This window comes from Lutra lutra, chromosome 13, assembly GCF_902655055.1.
Source record: "Lutra lutra chromosome 13, mLutLut1.2, whole genome shotgun sequence".
Taxonomy (NCBI): Eukaryota; Metazoa; Chordata; class Mammalia; order Carnivora; family Mustelidae; genus Lutra; species Lutra lutra.
Window position 1 is genome coordinate 27282522 of NC_062290.1, and position 20315 is coordinate 27302836.

The window sequence follows — 20315 nt, forward strand, 5'->3', positions numbered from 1 at the left end:
CTTAAAATCAACAACAGAGCATGAATACCAGAACTAGAGGTGAGGTAGAAGGTGATAATGGCAGGCCTCTTTATTATCTTTACAACTAGAACTAGAAAACATTTCATCAAAATTGGTAAAAACAAAAATTTAGTACCATTTTCAAATGTTTTTACTGAATTAATGCTATTTTAAAATTCTGAATTACCCAAAAATAAACAAAACTAAGGAATAAACAAAACTTGCTGCCTCTGCAAGAATCTGGAGACCAGATCACGCAAATAATCCCTTTTATGGGGGGGCAGTATAAATTTTTATACTATTTAAAGGTTTCTAGAATTTCTCCACTATTCTTTTCCTTCGATTAACAAGACAAGAAAGGTAGATCATAGGCCTACATTTAGGTAGATCACACACAAATTATATGTACTTGACCTCATTTATGACTCACTTTAACCCTTCAGGAGAAAAATCACTCTTTTTATAGACCAGGAGTTTGAGTTCAGAAAGGAGAAGAAACCTGCACAAAGTCACTGAGCAAGTAAGTGAAAGAAACCAGGTGACCCAGGTGTTTCTGAACCCAAAGCTTACAGTCCTTCATTGATTTCATGTATTTCTAAAAGACCCACAGGAATCATTCTTTTAGGCAGGACTGTTGCATAAGAGACTTGTTAACCCTCTCCAACTGTTTCACACCTGGATATTAGTGCCAGAAATAGGATGACAATGCCATTCCTTTCACATTTTGAGATTTTAAAAACAGAACACAAATAACCTATTCTCTATACAGCACATATTACACAGTAAAGTTCAAGAGATTGACAGTATCAAATCTGTTTTACATAGAGATAATCAAGCAGTCTAAGATCAGAATGTACCCTGAAGCCCTGATAAGGGGAGGGGGGGTAAAGTCAGGCTAAGCCTTTAGAACATCACACTTCTGCCCAGAGAAGAGAGCTAAGCAGAGAGCCCGATTCGGGGCTCAATCCCAGGACCCTGAGATCATGACCTGAGCCAACGTCAAAGGCCCAACCCACTGAGCCACCCAGGCGCCCCTGATTTAACATTTTAAATCAGACAACTGATTTAATGTTAAAGCCAAATGATTTTTTCAATAGTAATCACACAGAGTAGTCAGAAGACTGAGCTCTCCTCTGCTAAAAAACCATTGTTTTTTCACCTTCATGGGACAAACCAAAAACTCCCCTTACTGTAACATCCACAATCATGGAGTTTACTCCACGCACTAAATGAAAACTAGGCACTACAGTTTTCTACTCTACTCTAGACTCTGTCATCATCTAAGGAGAATTCAGGGTCTATGTGGATGATTCCTTCAACACCTAGCTACATAGTTTTTTGACCATGTAACAAAAAAAAAAAAAAAAAACAACAACAAAAAAACCCTTCCCACTTTGTTCCAATTTATAAACCCTCTCAATTCTCAAATCTCAAATTGCCCTACCTCTGAAATCTTAGCCTCCAATCTCCCACTGACAGACCACAGCCTCCTAACACTCCCATTTCTCTTTGCTTTCAGAAAATAAGGGAAGCCTCACTGTCACTTTCACTGAAACTTCTAACCTATCAGTGGTAGTGCTGTTCTCCTGTAAAATCAGTTCTAGACATGCCCACTTGGATACCAAGGCTCACCCCTTAAACTTTATCAGCATGAACCCTTATAATTAAGTAAATGCTAAAATGTGCATTCTCTATTCCTACATCACAGTAAAAATAAGGCCACAAGAATTTCTTCTCCAAGTTTAAGATTCTTAGTACCAAAAAATTCACCATTCCCATCCTCATTTGGAAACACAAAACTACTGTTCTTACTCACCTCAACTCTCAGCCATGTCCATCTGCTCTGCCATAGCCCACAGCTATTCCAAAAAGTGTGCCAGTTCTCTACCTTTCCTCTCAATCTCTGGACCCATTTCTAACTCTCAGCATCTACATTTCCTCAGTGAACTGAGACAAAGTGATAAGTCAACCAGAGATAAAATTCTATAAACAATGACCAAGCTCCACACACTCATGTATCCAATCCTTGATGATTCTGCATTCCTTTTTCCAGCCTTCGGGTGAAAAATGAGGATGTATCGTTTCTGTGTTCTAAATCCCATCCTTCCTACCTACTTATAAACCTACAGCTTCAACCTCTACCCACATATTGTTTTGTTTTCCCACATATGTAACAAATCTTACTTTAACTTGTCTCCTCCTCTATTTCCTTCTTCTTTCTCAGTAGAACTCCCCCCATGACAGAAAGTCTACACTCCCTGTCATTATTTCATTTGCCACTCACAATACAGCATAATGCAATCTTCCTTCTAATTCCACCACTTGAAAGTGATCTTACTGTGGCCAATAATTTATTAATTGTCAAATCAAAAAGATCTTTATTTTAACTAACCTCTCTCTGTTCCTAACATCCCAGACAATGTTAACACCCTTGGCTTTTCTAAAACAGTCCTTCCCAGTTCTTATACCACTACATGCTAATAATAACCTAAATGTTGTAACAGGCAAGAATTTTAAAGCAGCTACTATAATTACATTCAATTACATTAAGGAAAACAAGCTCACTATGAACCAAAAGAGAAGAGATCACAAAATAGAGAAATAAAAAGTATAAAAAACACACACACAATTTAGAAAAGAAAAATATAATATGTAAATAATTATCAGACATACATAATGGCAGAATGCAGAGGAAAAAGGCAGTAGCTTCAATATGGAAAAAGGGAAATTATTGAATCTGAACAACACAGAGAATTAAGATTGAAAAATAGGAACCTCAGGGAGCCTGGGTGGCTCAGTCATTAAGCGTCTGCTTTCAGCTCAGGTCATGATCACAGGATCAGCCCCCATGTTGGGCTCCCTGCTTAACAGGGAGTCTGCTTCTCCATCTCCCTCTGCCCCCCTCTGCCCACACCACCCCACTTGTGTTCGCTCTCTCTCGTTCTCTCTCTCTCTTAAATAAAATCTTAAAAAGAAAAGAAAGAAAAATAGGAGACTCAAGGACTTTGAAGCAATCTCTAAAAGTCTAACATATGTATAATTATATACCAAAAGAAGAAAGAAGAATAACAAAATTTTGATCAGGAAAAATTTCCTAAAATTGATAAAAGACAAATTTACAGATTCAAGACACTCAGCAAATTCCAAGCATTACAAAGAAAACTACACACACATTCTGAAAACCAAACTAATGGAAAATCATGACCTCAACCAGAGGAAAATGACACATAATTTTCAGAAAACAAAGATTCAAATAATAGACATCTCCTTTGAAATTATGGAGGCCACAAAATAGTAAAAGCACTGTTTTACAGGTAATTTATAGTGCTGAAAGACAAAAACCATCAACCCAGAATTCTACACCCAGTAAAAATATCCTTTAAGAATTAGGTGAAGTAAATCCTTTGTCAGATTAAAAAAAAAAAAAAAAAAAAAAAAATTCTCCCACAGCAGACTTCCACTGAAGTGGAATATATCACTGTGGATATATTTGGTATATCCACAGAAATACCAAAGGAAAGTCTGTAGCTAAAGGGAAATTATGCCAGATCAACCTCATGTCTTTGGCAAAGAAAAAAGAACTTCAGAAATGGTAAACATGTGAGTAAATATAAAAGCGACTTTTCTTCTTCTTAATGTCTTTACAATACACATGTCTTGTCTAAAGCAAAAATTGTCTCTAGGGTTAACAGTGTATCGAGATGTGATACTATCACAACTATAGCTAAAGAATAGTAAACACAAATGGGTATGCAAGGTTCCAAGGTTTCTGAATTTCATATGAGGTTACAATATTAATTCTAAGCAAAGTGCAAAAAGTTAATGATTATTTACTTTTAAAATAAGATTTGTTAACCTCTCCAGAGGAATGACTTTTAAAAAATGCAAACAGGTATAACTAAAAAAAGTCAATAGGTAAATTAAAGTGGAATTCTAAAAATTGTTCAAATAATAGAAAAGAGGGCAGGGCAATGAGAAACAAAAAATAAAAACAGAAAAGACAAACAGAAAACAACTGTAGACCTAAGTCCAATCACGTTATATTAAAAGTTATCAAACTAAATGCTCAAATTAGAAGGCAAAGAATGTCAAAGTGCTATCTACAAAAGACGCACTTTAGATTCAAAAGTACAAACAGGCTAGAAGGAAACAAATGGGAAAAGCTAAATATCAAGGCAAAGAAAACCACCACAGAGAAAGAGGAACATTCTATAATGATAACAGGGTAAATTCATCAAGACAACATAAAAATCATAAAAATGAACTTGATCATTTTCACAGGACTCTATTATAGCAAAATACAAAATGTAGGCAGTTCCCAGAATACAAATCTCAACTGTCTCCCTCTACATCTCCTCCTGAGACAACTTCGCTGCATTTCCATTACTTTAACTACCAAGTTTTGGGTCTAAAACCTGCTCTTCATTCAGACCCCTGTACTGAATTTCCCACTTTTCTCCTATCTTTTTTTACAAGGCATAAAACTGTGGAAGCAATAACGATAATAGAGTATCACTGAGTTCTATCATCTATAAATATAATATACATGACAATACAGCACAAAGGAGTGAGAAAGAAATGGAGCTATACTGAAAGGAAGTTCCAATATTTTACCAGAAAGAAGTTGGTACTAATCTGAAATTCAATGTATATTGTAATCCCTACCAGAGCCACTACGTAAATAACTAAAAATTTAAAAACTAAAAAAATCAACAGATGATACAAAAGAAGGCAGTAAAGGATGAGAAGAGGAATATAAAAGACATGAATCATGTAGAAAATAAATGGTAAAAAGGCAGATGTAAATCCAATCACAGGAATAAGTACACTGATTTGGAAACAAACAGATTAGATTTTTAAAAAGCAAGATCCAACAATATACTGTCTTAAGAGAAACAGATTGAAGGGAAAAGAAGAGAAGGGTATAATATGGAAAGAATAATCATAACTGCTAGAATGATTGTATTATTATGAACAGACTTTTTTTTTAGATTAAACAGATGTTAAATCTAGAAATATTACTGGAGACAGAGACATTTCACAATAATGAAATAATCAAACCAATCCACCAAAAGATTTAACAATTTAAATGTTACACAGCTAACAGAGTTTCAAATATAAACAAACTAAAACTACCAAAATTGAAAAGAGAAATATATAGTTCAACAATAGGTAGGGAATTCAATACTCAATTCTAATACTTAATAGAGCACTTAACTAGAAAATCAACAAGGTATGGAAGATTTGAACAATACTATCAACCAGCCTGACCTGGTTGGAAGGAAGAACATTACTCCCTTCCCTAAAGAAACTCACATTAATAGAGCACTCCACCCAACAACAGCAGATGGAACATTCACGTGCACATGGAACATTCTCCAGGAATGACCATATATTAAGCCATTAAACCTATCTCAATAAATTCAAAAGGACTAAAATCCTACAAATCTCCAACCACAGTGGAATTAAATTAGAAAATAGCAGAAAGAAATTGGGAAATTCTGAAATAATGGGAAATTAAACAACACACTGCTAAATAATCTGTGGGTCAAAGAAGAAATCACAAAAGAAATTAGAACACATGTGAACTGAATGAAAATAAAAATACAACATATCAATATCTGTGGAATGCAGTTAAAGCAGTGGATACAGGGACATTTATAAACTTTAATGACCACATTATAAAAGAAAGTTCTCAAAATCCATTATCAAAGCTCCACTTTAAGAAAACCAGAAAGGATGCGCAAATCAAAGTGGAACCAAATAGAAGGTGGGAAGCCATAAAGATAAGAGATCAGTGAAATAGAAAAAAGAAAAACAGGAAATCAATGAAACCCGAAGTTGGTTCTTTCAAAAAACTGACAAATGTGTCTAGCTAGACCTGGGTCTCTCAACCTCAGCACTGTTGACAGTGGGGCCAAATAATTCATTCTTATAGGGAGTGGTACTGTGTGTTAAATAATGCATCCCTCGCCTCTACCTAGTAGATGCCAGTAACAATCCCCTTCTCAACTTTCACAGCCAAAAATATCTCCAAACGTTGCCAGTGTCCTAGGGCAAGTGGAGGGGAAAAAATCACCGCAGCTGAGAACCACTGAGCTAGACAGATCATGAAAGAGACAGATGACACAAATGATAAAAATTGAGAATGACAGAAAGAACATTACTTCCTTCCCTAAAGAAACTCACAGGATTATAAAGGAATTACAACCAAAAGATGTATGCCAACAAATTAGACCACCTACATGAAATGGATAATTATTATGTTTCTAGGAAAAAAAAAAATCAAGGGTAAATTACAAAAAGTACCATGCATGCTATGAGTAGTACATTATTAAAGATAAAAAATGTGGGGCGCCTGGGTGGCTCAGTGGGTTAAGGCGCTGCCTTCGGCTCAGGTCATGGTCCCAGGGTCCTGGGATCGAGCCCTGCATGGGGCTCTCTGCTCAGCAGGAAGCCTGTTTCCCCCTCTCTCTCTTCCTACTTGTGATCTCTGTCAAATAAGTAAATAAAGTCTTTAAAAAAAAAAAAAGATAAAAAAATGTAATGCACTCAAGAAAACTAGCACCAAATTGTGGAAATGTGTGTCTCCAGTATGTAAACAGGTACTGTAGGAGTTTGGGTTTTTTTTTAATCTTTTAAATACATAAGTAGTATGTTCTTATTGCAACAATTCTAACAGTAGAAAAGTACTTTAAGTAAATCAGGAACTTACCTCATTCCCCTCCATTTCCATCCCACTGATAACTACTGCTAAAAATTTGGTATCATTCTTCTGGTTTTGTGTTTGGTTTTTTGCCTTGCTCATATAAACATTACATGCATATTTAATGGTTTATTTGTATAAAAATGAGGCTACACATATAGTTACATGAACTAAAGAAATCTGCTCTTTTATTTAATACATTAAACTTAGGACTCCAGAACAATTCACAGAGTTCCACACATAAACTATCTGTCCCAAATATCACAAATAACTTCATGATAATAACTACATAATATACTTTTTAAGTTCCACCATTTGGCCACATCAAAATTAACTCAACCATTCTCTCACTGATGGGCATTTAGGGGGTTTCCTGATCTTTGATATTACAAACAATGCTGCAAAACATCCTCAAACATTCAAATACATTCCTGAGAGTCAGCCGGCAAATGCATTTTAAATTTTAATAAACATTGCCAGATTCTTATCTCCAAAGTTAGTAATAACTACTGCACCACCAACAGTGTAAGAGAATACCCTACTTCTCACATCCCCAACACTGGATGCTGTCATTCTTTAATTTCTGCCAATCTAACTAGTAAGAAGTGTATTGTTGTTTTCATTAGCAATTCCTGACTTTGGAGGAGTTAAAGAACCTTTTCATAGGTTACTGGTTACTTGCATTTCTTCTTCCTTGAAGTATAAATTTCCAAACTTTTTCTCTCAAATGGATAGCCAACTGAATTATCCTATAATGATGATGGGACCCTCTTCCACTACTAACTGACACGGTCTTGAATGGCTAATCCAAGGTAACATAAAGTCACTGACTTACACAACCCGGGAGTGAGTGGGGTATCACTCACCTCAGAGGTGAGTGATAGCATACAAGGGCAGTGGTGATGTTGGAGTAGGGGCATCCAGACTGCACTGGGGAAAGTCTGCAGTGGTGGGAGCAGTATATACGAGTGTTAGCTACACTCCTCTAAGAAATGTGTTTTCTTTTGTTTTTACTGGTTTTGTTTTGAGGAAGTATTTCATATAATAATACAGTGAATATACTTGGTACCTCTAACTCTGCACTAATATAATATACATCCCTGTACATTGACCTTGGATAATAAGCACAGTACTTTCAAAGGCTAGAATCCAGCACAGTGACTTCCTGAATTTAAAAGTATAGAGAGGTATCTTAGATTTTGCTAGAAACAAATGTCATCTATTAGAGACCTCACCTAGGTTTTGGAGTGCTGTCAACTACCCCCTAAACACATGGACTGCATAGGAAGAAGTTATCAAAATAACAGTCTGTGACCATGAATAAGGGTTAACAGAGTTCCTGAACACAGTAAATGGCTACTAAAGGACCTAAAACCCCAGCATGAAAGAATTCCAAAAATTAAATACTAATTATAAAATGTCTAGACTTTAATTTTAACAGAATGTGTTCAATATATTGCTATTAAATATTAAGGTAGCTGCTGGTTTACCCTTATTTTAAAAGAAAAATCAGGTGTCATCTTGTTTTGTTTTGTTTTAATCAACCAGAGGTTTTGGAACCTTAAATTCCTTTTTCAGTATCTACTGAAGTGATGCCTAATTATAGACATCATCTATTGAACACTTTAACATTCTTTTTACATGCTTCTCATGTAAATCTCATGGTAATTACTGATATCTCTTATCTCTCTTTCGGAGATGGTGCAGCTGAATCCTAAGAAATTTCCCTAAAATCACCCCACCACTGAATGACAGAGCTTGCATTTGAAGTAGGGATCACACTCATAACCATCTACTTGACATCTTTTTGCCAACATTCTAGAACAAGTAACACTGGAATTAAGTATTGTTTGAAAATGTGGTGGGGCAATCATACTCATTTTTAGAAAGAATGCTTTGAACAGCAATTCATTCCACAGTTACTGAGTTTTCTACTTCTTGAGTCTATTTGAGAAAGTTCAATTTTTACAGAAAATCATCTATCAAAAGTTTGAAAATTCTTAACATCTACATTTAAAGAACTGAAAAAGTATTTCAGAAGCAAAAGTTTAAAATTTACCTTGACTTTGAGCCAGATGAAGAATTTTTGATGTGACATATCTGGCGGTATCTGATTCTGAAGATTCAGTATTGATCTTCTCCAGCTGAGCCAGGAGTCCCACGACCCGAGAATTATTGGTAAGGCTAGAAAGAATGTTAATTTACATTACGACACATTCTACATCACTTGTAAATTCAATACAATAAAGATCACTGTTTAAAAAACAAAAAACAGGGGCGCCTGGGTGGCTTAGTTGGTTGAGCAACTGCCTTCAGCTCAGGTCATGATCCTGGAGTCATGGGATCGAGTCCCACATCAGGCTCTTTGCTCACCAGGGAGTCTGCTTCTCCCCCTGATCTCGTTCCTCTCATGCTTTCTCTCTCTCTCATTCTCTCTCTCTCTCTCAAATAAATGAATAAAATCTTAAAAAAAAATTAAATTAAATAAAAATAAATTAAAAAAAAAAAAAAAAACTCTGCCCTTTCCTAAAAACGTGAAGCATTTATGCCACATATCCTTACTGTTTTAAAGCTTAACATTGCTAAAATTCTAGTAAGTGAGAAACATATTCCATTTCAGGAAACCACAAATGTGCATTCAACCCTGTCCAGCAATCTTACATCACACTTTGAAAATTCACCTTTTCACTCTGAGAATATTTCTTACATTTCCTATGTTCACCTCAAAACTCTAATCATCCTTCCCACCCCCGTCCCTTCTCAGAGTCCTGCTTTATTACTGTTACAAGCCCAAACAGGAACACACCATCTTCCCACTACCATATCCTTAAACCTATCTGATTTTCTACCCACTTTCTTCCCTGTTCTTTCATTTGCTCATTTGCACATTCTCTACATTTGCACATCTGCACATCTGCTACCATACTAGGTATTACCAACAGTAAACAAAACAAAAATTCCTGCCCCCTACAGACTGAACATTCTAATGGTGAGAGGCAAGTTAAATATGTAAATAATCATACAGTATTTAAGGTGGTGGGAAGTGCTTTAAATAACAGCAGGTTAGGGGGACGGATGCAATTTCACACAGTGGTCAGAGAAAACTACATTGACAGGGTACCACCGAGGGAAAGATCTGAGAAAAATAAAGGAGTAAGCCATGCAGAAACCAGAAAGAGCTGTCCAGGAAGGAGACACAACCACTGAGACCAAGGCAGGGGTCTGCTATACTGAGTTAAAAGTGAGGTAGCCAGCGGTGTGGCTGGAGCAGACTTGAGGAGAATTATAGTAAGAGGAGGTCAGAGGTGGGGGGTGAGGTGGGAGAGAGCACCATCATTTAAAGCTTTGCGGGCCACTGTAGGAATTTTGACTTTTACACTAAGTGGGATAGAAAGTTTTTGAGCAGGGGACGCCTGGGTGGCTCAGTTGGTTAAGCCACTGCCTTTGGCTCAGGTCCTGATCCCAGGATCCTGGGATCAAGTCCCACATGGGGCTCCTTGCTCAGCAGGAAGCCTGCTTCTCCCTCTGCCTCTGCCTGCCACTCTGCCTGCTTGTGCTCTCTAATAATAAAATCTTAAAAAAAAAAAAAAAAAAGGAAAGAAAGAAAGTTTTTGAGCAGAAGAGTGATGTGCTCTGATGTTTTTAAAAGGCTCTCTTTGGCTGGTATGTTGAGGCAAAGAACAATTCCTCTCTTGTATACATGACCCAGTAACCCTTCCTGCATTCTCAATGTATTTGCTCCTTCACTTAATCTTTCCCTGATTCATGATCTCTCTCCCCCTTTCAACTGGATCATACCAGTGGCACACTAATAAGATGTAGAAGAGCTCCCACTCGCTACCACCTTATTTCTCTCCTACGAATGAGGTACCTACCTGTACTTGCTCTCCTCATCTTCTCACATCCCATTCACTTTTCAAGCTTGCCTTCCCCACCCTGAGGTTTCCCAACCTCCTCTGGTCACCTCCTTCCTTATACTCAGTACCACAGCACTATCCAAATCAGAGAGCTCCCTCTTCCTTCACCTCCCTTCTCTGGGTTTCATTGACTCCACTCTCTACCTTCTTCCTATCATCAGCTCTCCGAGATACCTTCTTTTGGTTCCTCCTCCTGTGACACATTTCTAGATGTTGATTCATGGACAGCTGTATTCCCGGCCCTCTTCCTTCCACTCTCTCCACTCTGCCAGTGTGATCTCCTCTAATCCCACCACTGTAATTATGATTTAAATGCTGCCTGGCTCTGACAATCAACTACAGCTTCACTCTGATGGCCTACCCAACCTAACAAGCCCAATATAAAACAATTTCTAGTTCCTCCTCTCAACGTATTGCTCTTCCGATCTTAACCCTCCCAAACTCAAATGAAACCATCAGTTACTCAGGAAAAAATCAGGATTCTCTGCCTCAACACCAACCCCTTATCAGCTCCATCTCTTGAAACAACTCAGCTTCATCCACTTGTCTCCATATCTACTATGACTACCCAAGTCCACACAATCATCATCTCTCACTTGGAAATCACAACCTCATAACTAGTCTGCTTTCATTCTTGCTTGCCAATAATCCATTTTCTCAGTGATTACCTTTATCTTTTTATTTTAAAATAATTGTAAATATTCACAGGAAGCTGCAAAAACTATAGAGTGGTCCCTTCTGCCTTTCACATAGTTTCCCCAATGGTCACATTTACATGAACTACAGGGCAATAGCAAAAACCAGGGAATTAGCAGTGGTTAAGCATGTATTTACAGGCCAATTCAACACATGTGTAGATTTGTAGTACCACTGATCTAATCAAGTTGCTATCCAGCTTTAAAAAACCCTTCAATGGCCCTTCAGACTTTAGGTAAAATCTTAAATTTACTTATCACAGCCTTCTAAGCCCTTTGTCATCTGGCTTCTGTCTACCTCTCAGACTTTATTTCTCACAACAATCCCCTCATGCACTGGGATCCAGCTCAATGGCTATCAGTTCCCTGAATACAGCAAGTTTTTCCACAAAGTCTTAACTCCTCTCATTCAGGAGGGTGATTTCTCCCAACTCTCTTTAGAGCTGGCAACTTCACATTTCAGGCTGCAACCCAACCATCTGACCACTTCCTCACCTGCCCCTCCACTTCTGATATTAAAATGTACCTACAGAATTTATTATAATTTGAAATTATGTAAATTCTCTAGAGGTAGAAGACCTTGCATGTCTTATTCTATATATCTAGCATTTCAAACATTGGCTGGTATAGCACAGACAATACATATCTAGAAAATGAAAAACAGTTGTTGTTTTTTTTTTTCCAGATTAACTGTGCCAAATGCTTTAAATTTGGAGATATTTCAACTGAAAAGGTATCAGAGTTTGAAAATGGGCCTAATGTTAAGCATACATTTAAGCATACATTTGAAAATGGGCCTAATGTACCATTTAAAATAATGTAACATTTCCCATATTTTAGAAAGCCAACATAGCATAGACATATATTCATATGTATAAATCTTCAAGTATAAAAATAACCCAAAAAACTTTAATATGTTCAGTATAATATCATTAAGTTTTAAAATACACAAATTCAATACAATATATTCTTTAATGTGTGTATATATATGAAAACATTTTGTATACGCACACACACATATAAAAACATGCATGGAAATGATTAACATCAATTCAGAATAGTAATTACCTTGGGATAAGGGAAAAAATGTTATTAGGCAATAATACACACTGTGTTTGTAATTTTTTTCCCTTGGGTGATAAGTACACAGGTGTTCCTTATAGTATTCTCTATCCTTTTAGTTTTCAGAAACATTCCACAAACTTTTTAAATAAAAGAATTCTGTAACATTTTTCCATTTCTTTGTGTCTTCCTCAATTTCTTTCATGAGTACTTTATAGTTTTCTGAGTATAGATTCTTAGTCTCTTTGGTTAGGTTTATTCCTAGGTATCTTATAGTTTTGGGTGCAATTGTAAATGGGATGGACTCCTTAATTTCTCTCTCTTCTGTCTTGTGGTTGGTGTAGAGAAATGCAACTGATTTCTGTGCATTGATTTTATATCCTGACACTTTACTGAATTCCTGTACAAGTTCTAGCAGTTTTGGAGTGGAGTCTTTTGGGTTTTCCACATATAGTATCATATCATCTGCGAAGAGTGATAGTTTGACTTCTTCTTTGCCAATTTGGATGCCTTTAATTTCCTTTTGTTGTCTGATTGCTGAGGCTAGGACTTCTAGTACTATGTTGAATAGCAGTGGTGATAACGGACATCCCTGCCGTGTTCCTGACCCTAGCGGAAAAGCTTTCAGTTTTTCTCCATTGAGAATGATATTTGCGGTGGGTTTTTCATAGATGGCTTTGATAATATTGAGGTATGTGCCCTCTATCCCTACACTTTGAAGAGTTTTGATCAGGAAGGGATGCTGTACTTTGTCAAATGCTTTTTCAGCATCTATGGAGAGTATCATATGGTTCTTGTTCTTTCTTTTATTAATGTGTTGTATCACATTGATTGATTTGCGGATGTTGAACCAACCTTGCAGCCCTGGAATAAATCCCACTTGGTTGTGGTGAATAATCCTTTTAATGTACTGTTGAATCCTATTGGCTAGTATTTTGGGTATATATACACAATGGAATACTATGCAGCCATCAAAAGAAATGAAATCTTGCCATTTGCGACGACGTGGATGGAACTAGAGGGTATCATGCTTAGCGAAATAAGTCAATCGGAGAAAGACAACTATCATATGATCTCCCTGATATGAGGGAGAGGAGATGCAACATGGGGGGTTGAGGGGGTAGGAGAAGAGTAAATGAAACAAGATGGGATTGGGAGGGAGACAAACCATAAGTGACTCTTAATCTCACAAAACAAACTGAGGGTTGATGGGGGGAGGGGGTTGGGAGAGGGGGGTGGGGTTATGGATACTGGGGAGGGTATGTGCTATGGTGAGTGCTATGAAGTGTGTAAACCTGGTGATTCACAGACCTGTACCCCTGGGGATAAAAATATATGTTTATAAAGCTGTAAAAAAAAAAAAAAAAAAGAAAGAAAAAAGAAAAAAAAAAAAGAATTCTGTAGAGATAAAACTATGTTACATGTTTGTACATATTTGTACATATTTTCTTTTTCTTCAACTGTTGCAGGAGAAAGGGATGGTTCCTTAAAACTGCTATAAGTCTGAATGAGCAAAAACATTACTATTGAAAATTCTATAATGAACAAAAAAAGAAAAAAATTGTATAATGAACCACCATGTCCTCATCACCCAGCTCTAACAATCATCAATCCACAGATAATCTTATTTTACACACACATACCTACCTACAAGTGCACACGTCAATGGACTAATTTTGAAGCATGTCTCAGAAAGATCATTTCCTCTGTAAATACTTCGGCATCCTTTATTTCCCAAAATATAAAAACTCTTCAAAATATAACTACACTATCATTACCATACTAAAAACTGTAACAATAACCCATTAATACCAAAATCTAGTCTGAATTCCATTTTCTTAAATTTATTAGTTCATTCTCATTCTCTCACATTTTCTTTAACAATCTGGACAAATCAGAAACCAAATGAGGTTTAGATATATATGCATTTGTCTTTTTATCTACAAGTTTCCTATTACTCTTTTTTTTTCCTCACAATTGATCTGCTGAAGCAGCCTGATTAGTGGGCTTTAGTTTCCCACATTCTGGATTTTGCCAATTACATATCCACAGCATAATTAATATGTTTATTTCCATATTTTCTGTAAACTGGCAGTTGAATTTAAAAGCCTAATCTGATGAAGGCTTGGAGATGTGAATTCTTTAAAGTGGTACTATAACCTTCCATAACAAGGCAAATAGTGTCTGGTTCTCTTACTTTTGTTATATAAGCAGTCACCGGTCACCAATGCCTACCTCCATTACTCCACTAAGGATCGAAAAACAATGATACCTTATCATCCCACTCCTTCTTCATGTGTTAACTAAAACAACTCCATAAAGAGAAAAATTCCTTATTTGATGATCCAGAGGTACAACTCATCAAATAAAAGCAAAATAAATGCTGGGTTGTTTGGGTTTTGTTTTTTTTTTTTAACTTACTTGTATTTACCAGTTTCCAGAAGAATGAGTTATTCCCTAAAATCTATATCAGATAACCAATGAAATATTTTAGTTTCATGCATCAGTATGAACTTAAAAACTTAAAAACATTTGGTATTTATTCACTACAATTATAAACACTCAATGATCAATAAATAGGAGCTTCCCAAGTTGGTTCCAGAGTCCTTTTGGTATGATCCTAGGCTTTGATAGGTTTCTGGCTTTCAGGCATGACAAGACTATTCCTGGCCAAAAGTCTTCAAAGTATTCTATAATACCCTGTCAAGTACCTGAGACCCTATCATAAAATCTACAAAGTCAAAGTCTATTTTCATAAAAATACTATCTGACTCTGTGTTGAGATTTGCCTTGATGATCTAAAAGCACTGGTGGGTAAAGGGCTAGCACCCTGACACAAATCAAGACAGTGACACCAAACTGTACACCAGTCACTGTGTTTTTCACCACTCTGAACTCAGTTAAAAACAAAAATTCCAGTTTCACCCATGAGTATGTATTTCTTTAATACTGTGTGCGTGCATTAAACATTTCAGCTGCACACTAAATACGATGGTTACCTTGGGGGAAGAAAACCTGTGACTGTGTAAAATGCAAGCTGAACTAGCCACTTTTTTCACAGAACATGGTTACTTCAAAAAACAAGTCAAAAAATAATAGTAAAAGAAATTTTAAAAAATTGACAAAGATTATTCAGACTGGGGAATTTGGGCATACATTTTTTAGAAGTAAACAAAGTGAGTATATCATTTCACGAGAACAACTGACAGATCTGTTGCCAATGATAAAATCTAGCTTTTGAGCAAACAATAGAATTTCGAAAAATGTGGATCTACTGTCATAGCATTGTCAGCTTCCCTAGAAAATTTTCTAGGCACCTGGCTGACTCAGTCAGTTAAGCATCTGACTCTTGATCTCTGCTCAGGTCTTGATCTCAGGATGGTAAGTTCGAGCCCCACGTTGGGCTCCATGTTGGGTATGGAATCTACTTAAAAACATCTTTTTTTACAGATAAAAATCAACGGTGACATTAATACATGTAATTTTTCAGTACTGTATAATAAAATGTACCACTATTTAGAAGATCTGCATTAGTCATGGAATCAATTATTTCTAAATGACCAATGCTGGATGTTACAAACTTAAATATGGAAAAAAATTATTCAAAGTGCAAAAAAAGACCAACGGAATTTAACAGAGAACAGAAAGTTCACTAATATGGTTTCAGATTCCACCCTGCAATTAACTTTTAAGAAAACTATTACTTAGCAAGAATATCCACTTCAATTTGAATTTCAAGCAATACGGCTTTATTTCCAAAGAACAGTATTATAATTTATATATATCTATTCCTCGTATATAATTATTACTTTTGCTTTAATCATATTTTTACTGTTTCTCTACAAATACTGAACACACAACTTAATTTTCCTCCACCATAAATCAAACGACAATTATCCACAATTATCTATAATGGCTCAGATATCTAGGTGGCTCAGTTGGTTAAGCACCTGCCTTCGGTTTCAGGTCATGATCCCAGTGTCCTGGGATCGAGCTCTGTATCAGGCTCCTTACTCAGTGGGGAACCTGCTTCTCCCTCTGCCTGCCGTTCCCCCTGCTTGCACTCACTCTCTCTCCCTCTGACAAATAAATAAATATAATTAATGAACGAATTAAAGGGCCTTTGATTCAAGTACTTCCTCCTTTTCTAATCACATATCTATGTAAGCCCAGATTTTCTTCATATTCTATAATAACAAGAACACCACACATGCACAAACTACATACACATGTATAATATGTGCACATATTATATGTAACATAGATCAAGACAGATTAAACTCAGAAACAGATAAGAGAATCTAGCCATCTTCCATTATGCCACACATCAGATTTGCAAAAATGTAATAAAATAATTCTAGTCTTCCACATTTGAAAATATAGTTATTTCTAAAACATTATCATACAATTGGTTTATTGTTATTTTTAAGTGACTAAATAGAGGCTGTGGGTGACAAAAGGCAGTTAAGCGTCAGACTCTTGGTTTCAGCTCAGGTCATGATCTCAGGGCCATGATGTGGATCTCCTCATCAGGCTCTGCACTCAGGATGGCATCTGCTTAAGCTTCTCTCTCCCTCTCCCTATGCTCCCCTCCCTCAGCCTCCACATGCACAGACACTCTCTCTAAAAATATATAAATCTTTAAAAAAAATAAATGCTTTTAATTTCTCAGTTTTAATATATAACAATGTAAAATATCAATAGATACCTCACATCAACAAAAACTTTCTGGAGCCTTCATCACTTTAAGAGAGCACCAAGAGGTTCTGAGCTAAAAAATGTGAGAACTATTCCTCTAGGTTTATCTTGCACATTTTGTGCTCCTGACCTAGAATCAGCCCTTTCTCCAAAGAGTCCTGGTTCTTTTTGATGAGAAATGATATTAAGAGAGCACAGTTTGAAAACTAAGGAACAAAGTACATCTTTAAAAACAATTCTATAACCCAAACTTAAGAGAAATTTGCATTAAGAAAACCAAACTTTTTTTTTTTAATTTATTTATTTGACAGAGATCACAAGTAGGCAGAGAGGCAGGCAGGGTTGGGGGAAGGGGAAGCAGGCTCCCCGCTGAGCAGGGAGCCCAATGCAGGGCTCGATTCCAGGACTCTGGGATCATGACCTGAGCCAAAGGCAGAGACTTTAACCCACTAAGCCACCCAGGTGTCCCAAGAAAACCAAACTTCTGATATTTAATAATGGAGTGCTTCTTAAATTTTCTTCAATTCACATTTTTCTTAAAGATCATCTCACTGTTTTTCAGTAGTTAATAAACATCTACTATTCAAAAAATTCACAAACATACAAGACACACTAAGCATAACACACAGTCAATTCTATCCCCAACTAAGAATTTATTTTATCAGTAACTATTAAAATTTTAAATTACATTACATATAAAAAAAAAAGAAAAAGAAAAAAACCTTTCATTGAAGTGATTCCTTTCTAAGAATCATGCTATTTCAAATGATGGATGGATGAACAGATGGATGAATTTTTTCAAGGGAGGCAAATAAAAGGAAATTGAGAACACAGGCAAATCAATTTCCCTCTCTATTTCTACTTTTTTAATCTACAGAATGAAAACTGAACAAAATATCTTAAGCCACCCCAACTCAGCTCTAAAACTCTAAGGTTGTTGACACTAATGTTGAAAGAATCTAGGGTGAACACCAGAGGGCAGCTCTACCTTCTGAATAATTTTTAGACTTTGGAAAATTGGAGGGTGGGGTAAAGCTATACAGCTATTCAAAGGACAATCTGAACTACACTGAGAAAATTTTTAAATAACACAATTCAGAAAAGGATGTATCTTCCTTACTTACCCTGCTTTTAGATTAATCAAAATGAGACCAAACTTCAGAGATTTATGATTGTTAATTATCATAAAGTGAGAAAATCATCAAATTAAAAATATGATCAATATGAAATACATCAAATCAAGTTAACTTTCAAGTGGTAGTTTAAAGACAGTATCACTCAAATATTTGTTTCATTGTAGTAGTCTCCTACTACTTGATGTTTGAGTTAACTCTCAGTCTTACCTATTTTTCTGAAAACATAAATGTTCTTGGATATTACAAAAGTCCCAATGATGTGCAGATACTATTTTTGCAACAAATAATTTCCCAAGTAAGTGCAAGTGATATGCAACCTACCTTCATATTATAAATCAATGTTACCACCTTTTTTACCTTAAATTGCAGGTAACAGAGAGCTGTCCTCATAAAAAAAAATAAAAATAAAAAACATCTCACAGAAAAAAAATTCACAGAAATATACTACGGTTTTAGACTTAAACATGACTCACAGAAACTAAGATTTAATTTCAAACAGTATGGTTTTATTTCCAAAATGCACATTATCTTTCAGAAACATCTGATCCTCATTTACAGGCCTTTTTTAACCTTTTATTACTTTTGCTTTGTTTTTATTTTTACTGTTTCTTTCCAAATTCTGAACACATAACTTTATTTTCTTCCACCATAAATCAAAGGACAATGAAAAATAGAAATTTCATTATCATTCTTTTGTAGAAAGTTAAATATTTAAATATGTAAATTTGGAACAATAGTCTTATAACTGAAAGAGAAGAGCAACTAGTTCTCTACTTCTTATAATTAAATGCATAAAAGACTTCTTTAACAATAAATTCTAGTTCAACACTACCAAGTGACTTGTTATAGACAACCAGAAAAAACTTGTTAAAATTTTAAACTGCCTAAATTTATACTAGCATCAGCAATAATTAGTCAAGTTATCCTTTAAATTCCTTTACCAAAGTTAATTAAATGCTAATTATTTTATATTCATTATTTTTGTAACTTCTCTGGTTTTGTTCTACTGGGACTTTAGGTACGTGTTAGTGGCTAACTGCTTTGCCCTGGTATCTGTTCTATCTTTCAGAGTGACAAGTTTCAATCAGGCATATGGCCACCTTGTATATCACATTTCTCATTTTTAGCTTAATATAGAAGTTACTATAGGCTAGGTCAGAGGCTCTCAGTTTTGTTTTGGGGTTTTTCTTGGGGGGGGAAGAGTAGAGGGGGTTTTTGGCCTCTATCATGATACCTTTACATTAAAAAATCATAGAGGAGACACAAAGAGCTGTTATTTTCATGGGAAAAAGAAATAAATCTAACAAACAACCTGAAAGACGAGTACACTGATAAATACAAAGCATTGCTAAAAAAAAAAAAAAAAAAAAAAAGTTAAAGAAAGGTCATAAAAAAGGAATATGCTGTACTGAAGACTGAATGTTGTTGGGGCGCCTGGGTGGCTCAGTGGGTTAAAGTCTCTACCTTCGGCTCAGGTCATGATCCCAGGATCCTGGGATCAAGCCCTGCGCTGGGCTCTCTATTCAGCGGGAGCCTGCTTCCCTTCCTTTCTCTCTGTCAAAAAAATAAATAAAATCTTTAAAAAAAAAAAAAAAAGACTGAATGTTGTTAAGATAGCAATTCTCCCCAAACTGATCTATAGAATCAAGGCAATCCAGTAAAAATCCCCAGCAGGCTACTGTATAGAATGTAAAACTTGTAAAACTGATGATAAATTGACATGAAAATGCAAAATAAGCCCAACTTTGGAAATAAAAGAACAAAATTGATAGACCAACACTAACTTTGAGACTCACTATAAAGTCACCAAGGCAGAGAGGTATCAGCACTAAGATAAATATCTAAATCACTGGAACAAAACAGAGGCCAAAAATAAACCCATACATACACAGACAACTGATTTTTGACAAAGATACAAAGCCAATTGATTGAACGATTTTACAGATATATATAGGCCAAACTTGCCAAACTGTACTCTCTTTGTTCAGTCTGTAGCATATGATGATTCTATCTCAATAAATTTATTTAAAAATTATAGGGGGCCTTAGTGTACCAGATAAGTGTACTATCTTAGTGTACCAGATAAGTGTACTATCTTAGT

The 20315-nt window shown here is 35.8% G+C and overlaps 1 protein-coding gene across 1 annotated transcript in view; it reads right to left on the reverse strand.

Moving 5' to 3' along the window:
- The window catches only part of AGTPBP1 (ATP/GTP binding carboxypeptidase 1), a 158192-nt gene that overhangs the window by 115571 nt on the left and 22306 nt on the right, over positions 1-20315 (reverse strand). Inside the window, 1 exon segment of the mRNA XM_047700023.1 lies at positions 8766-8890. Coding sequence (XP_047555979.1) covers positions 8766-8890 — 125 coding nt within the window.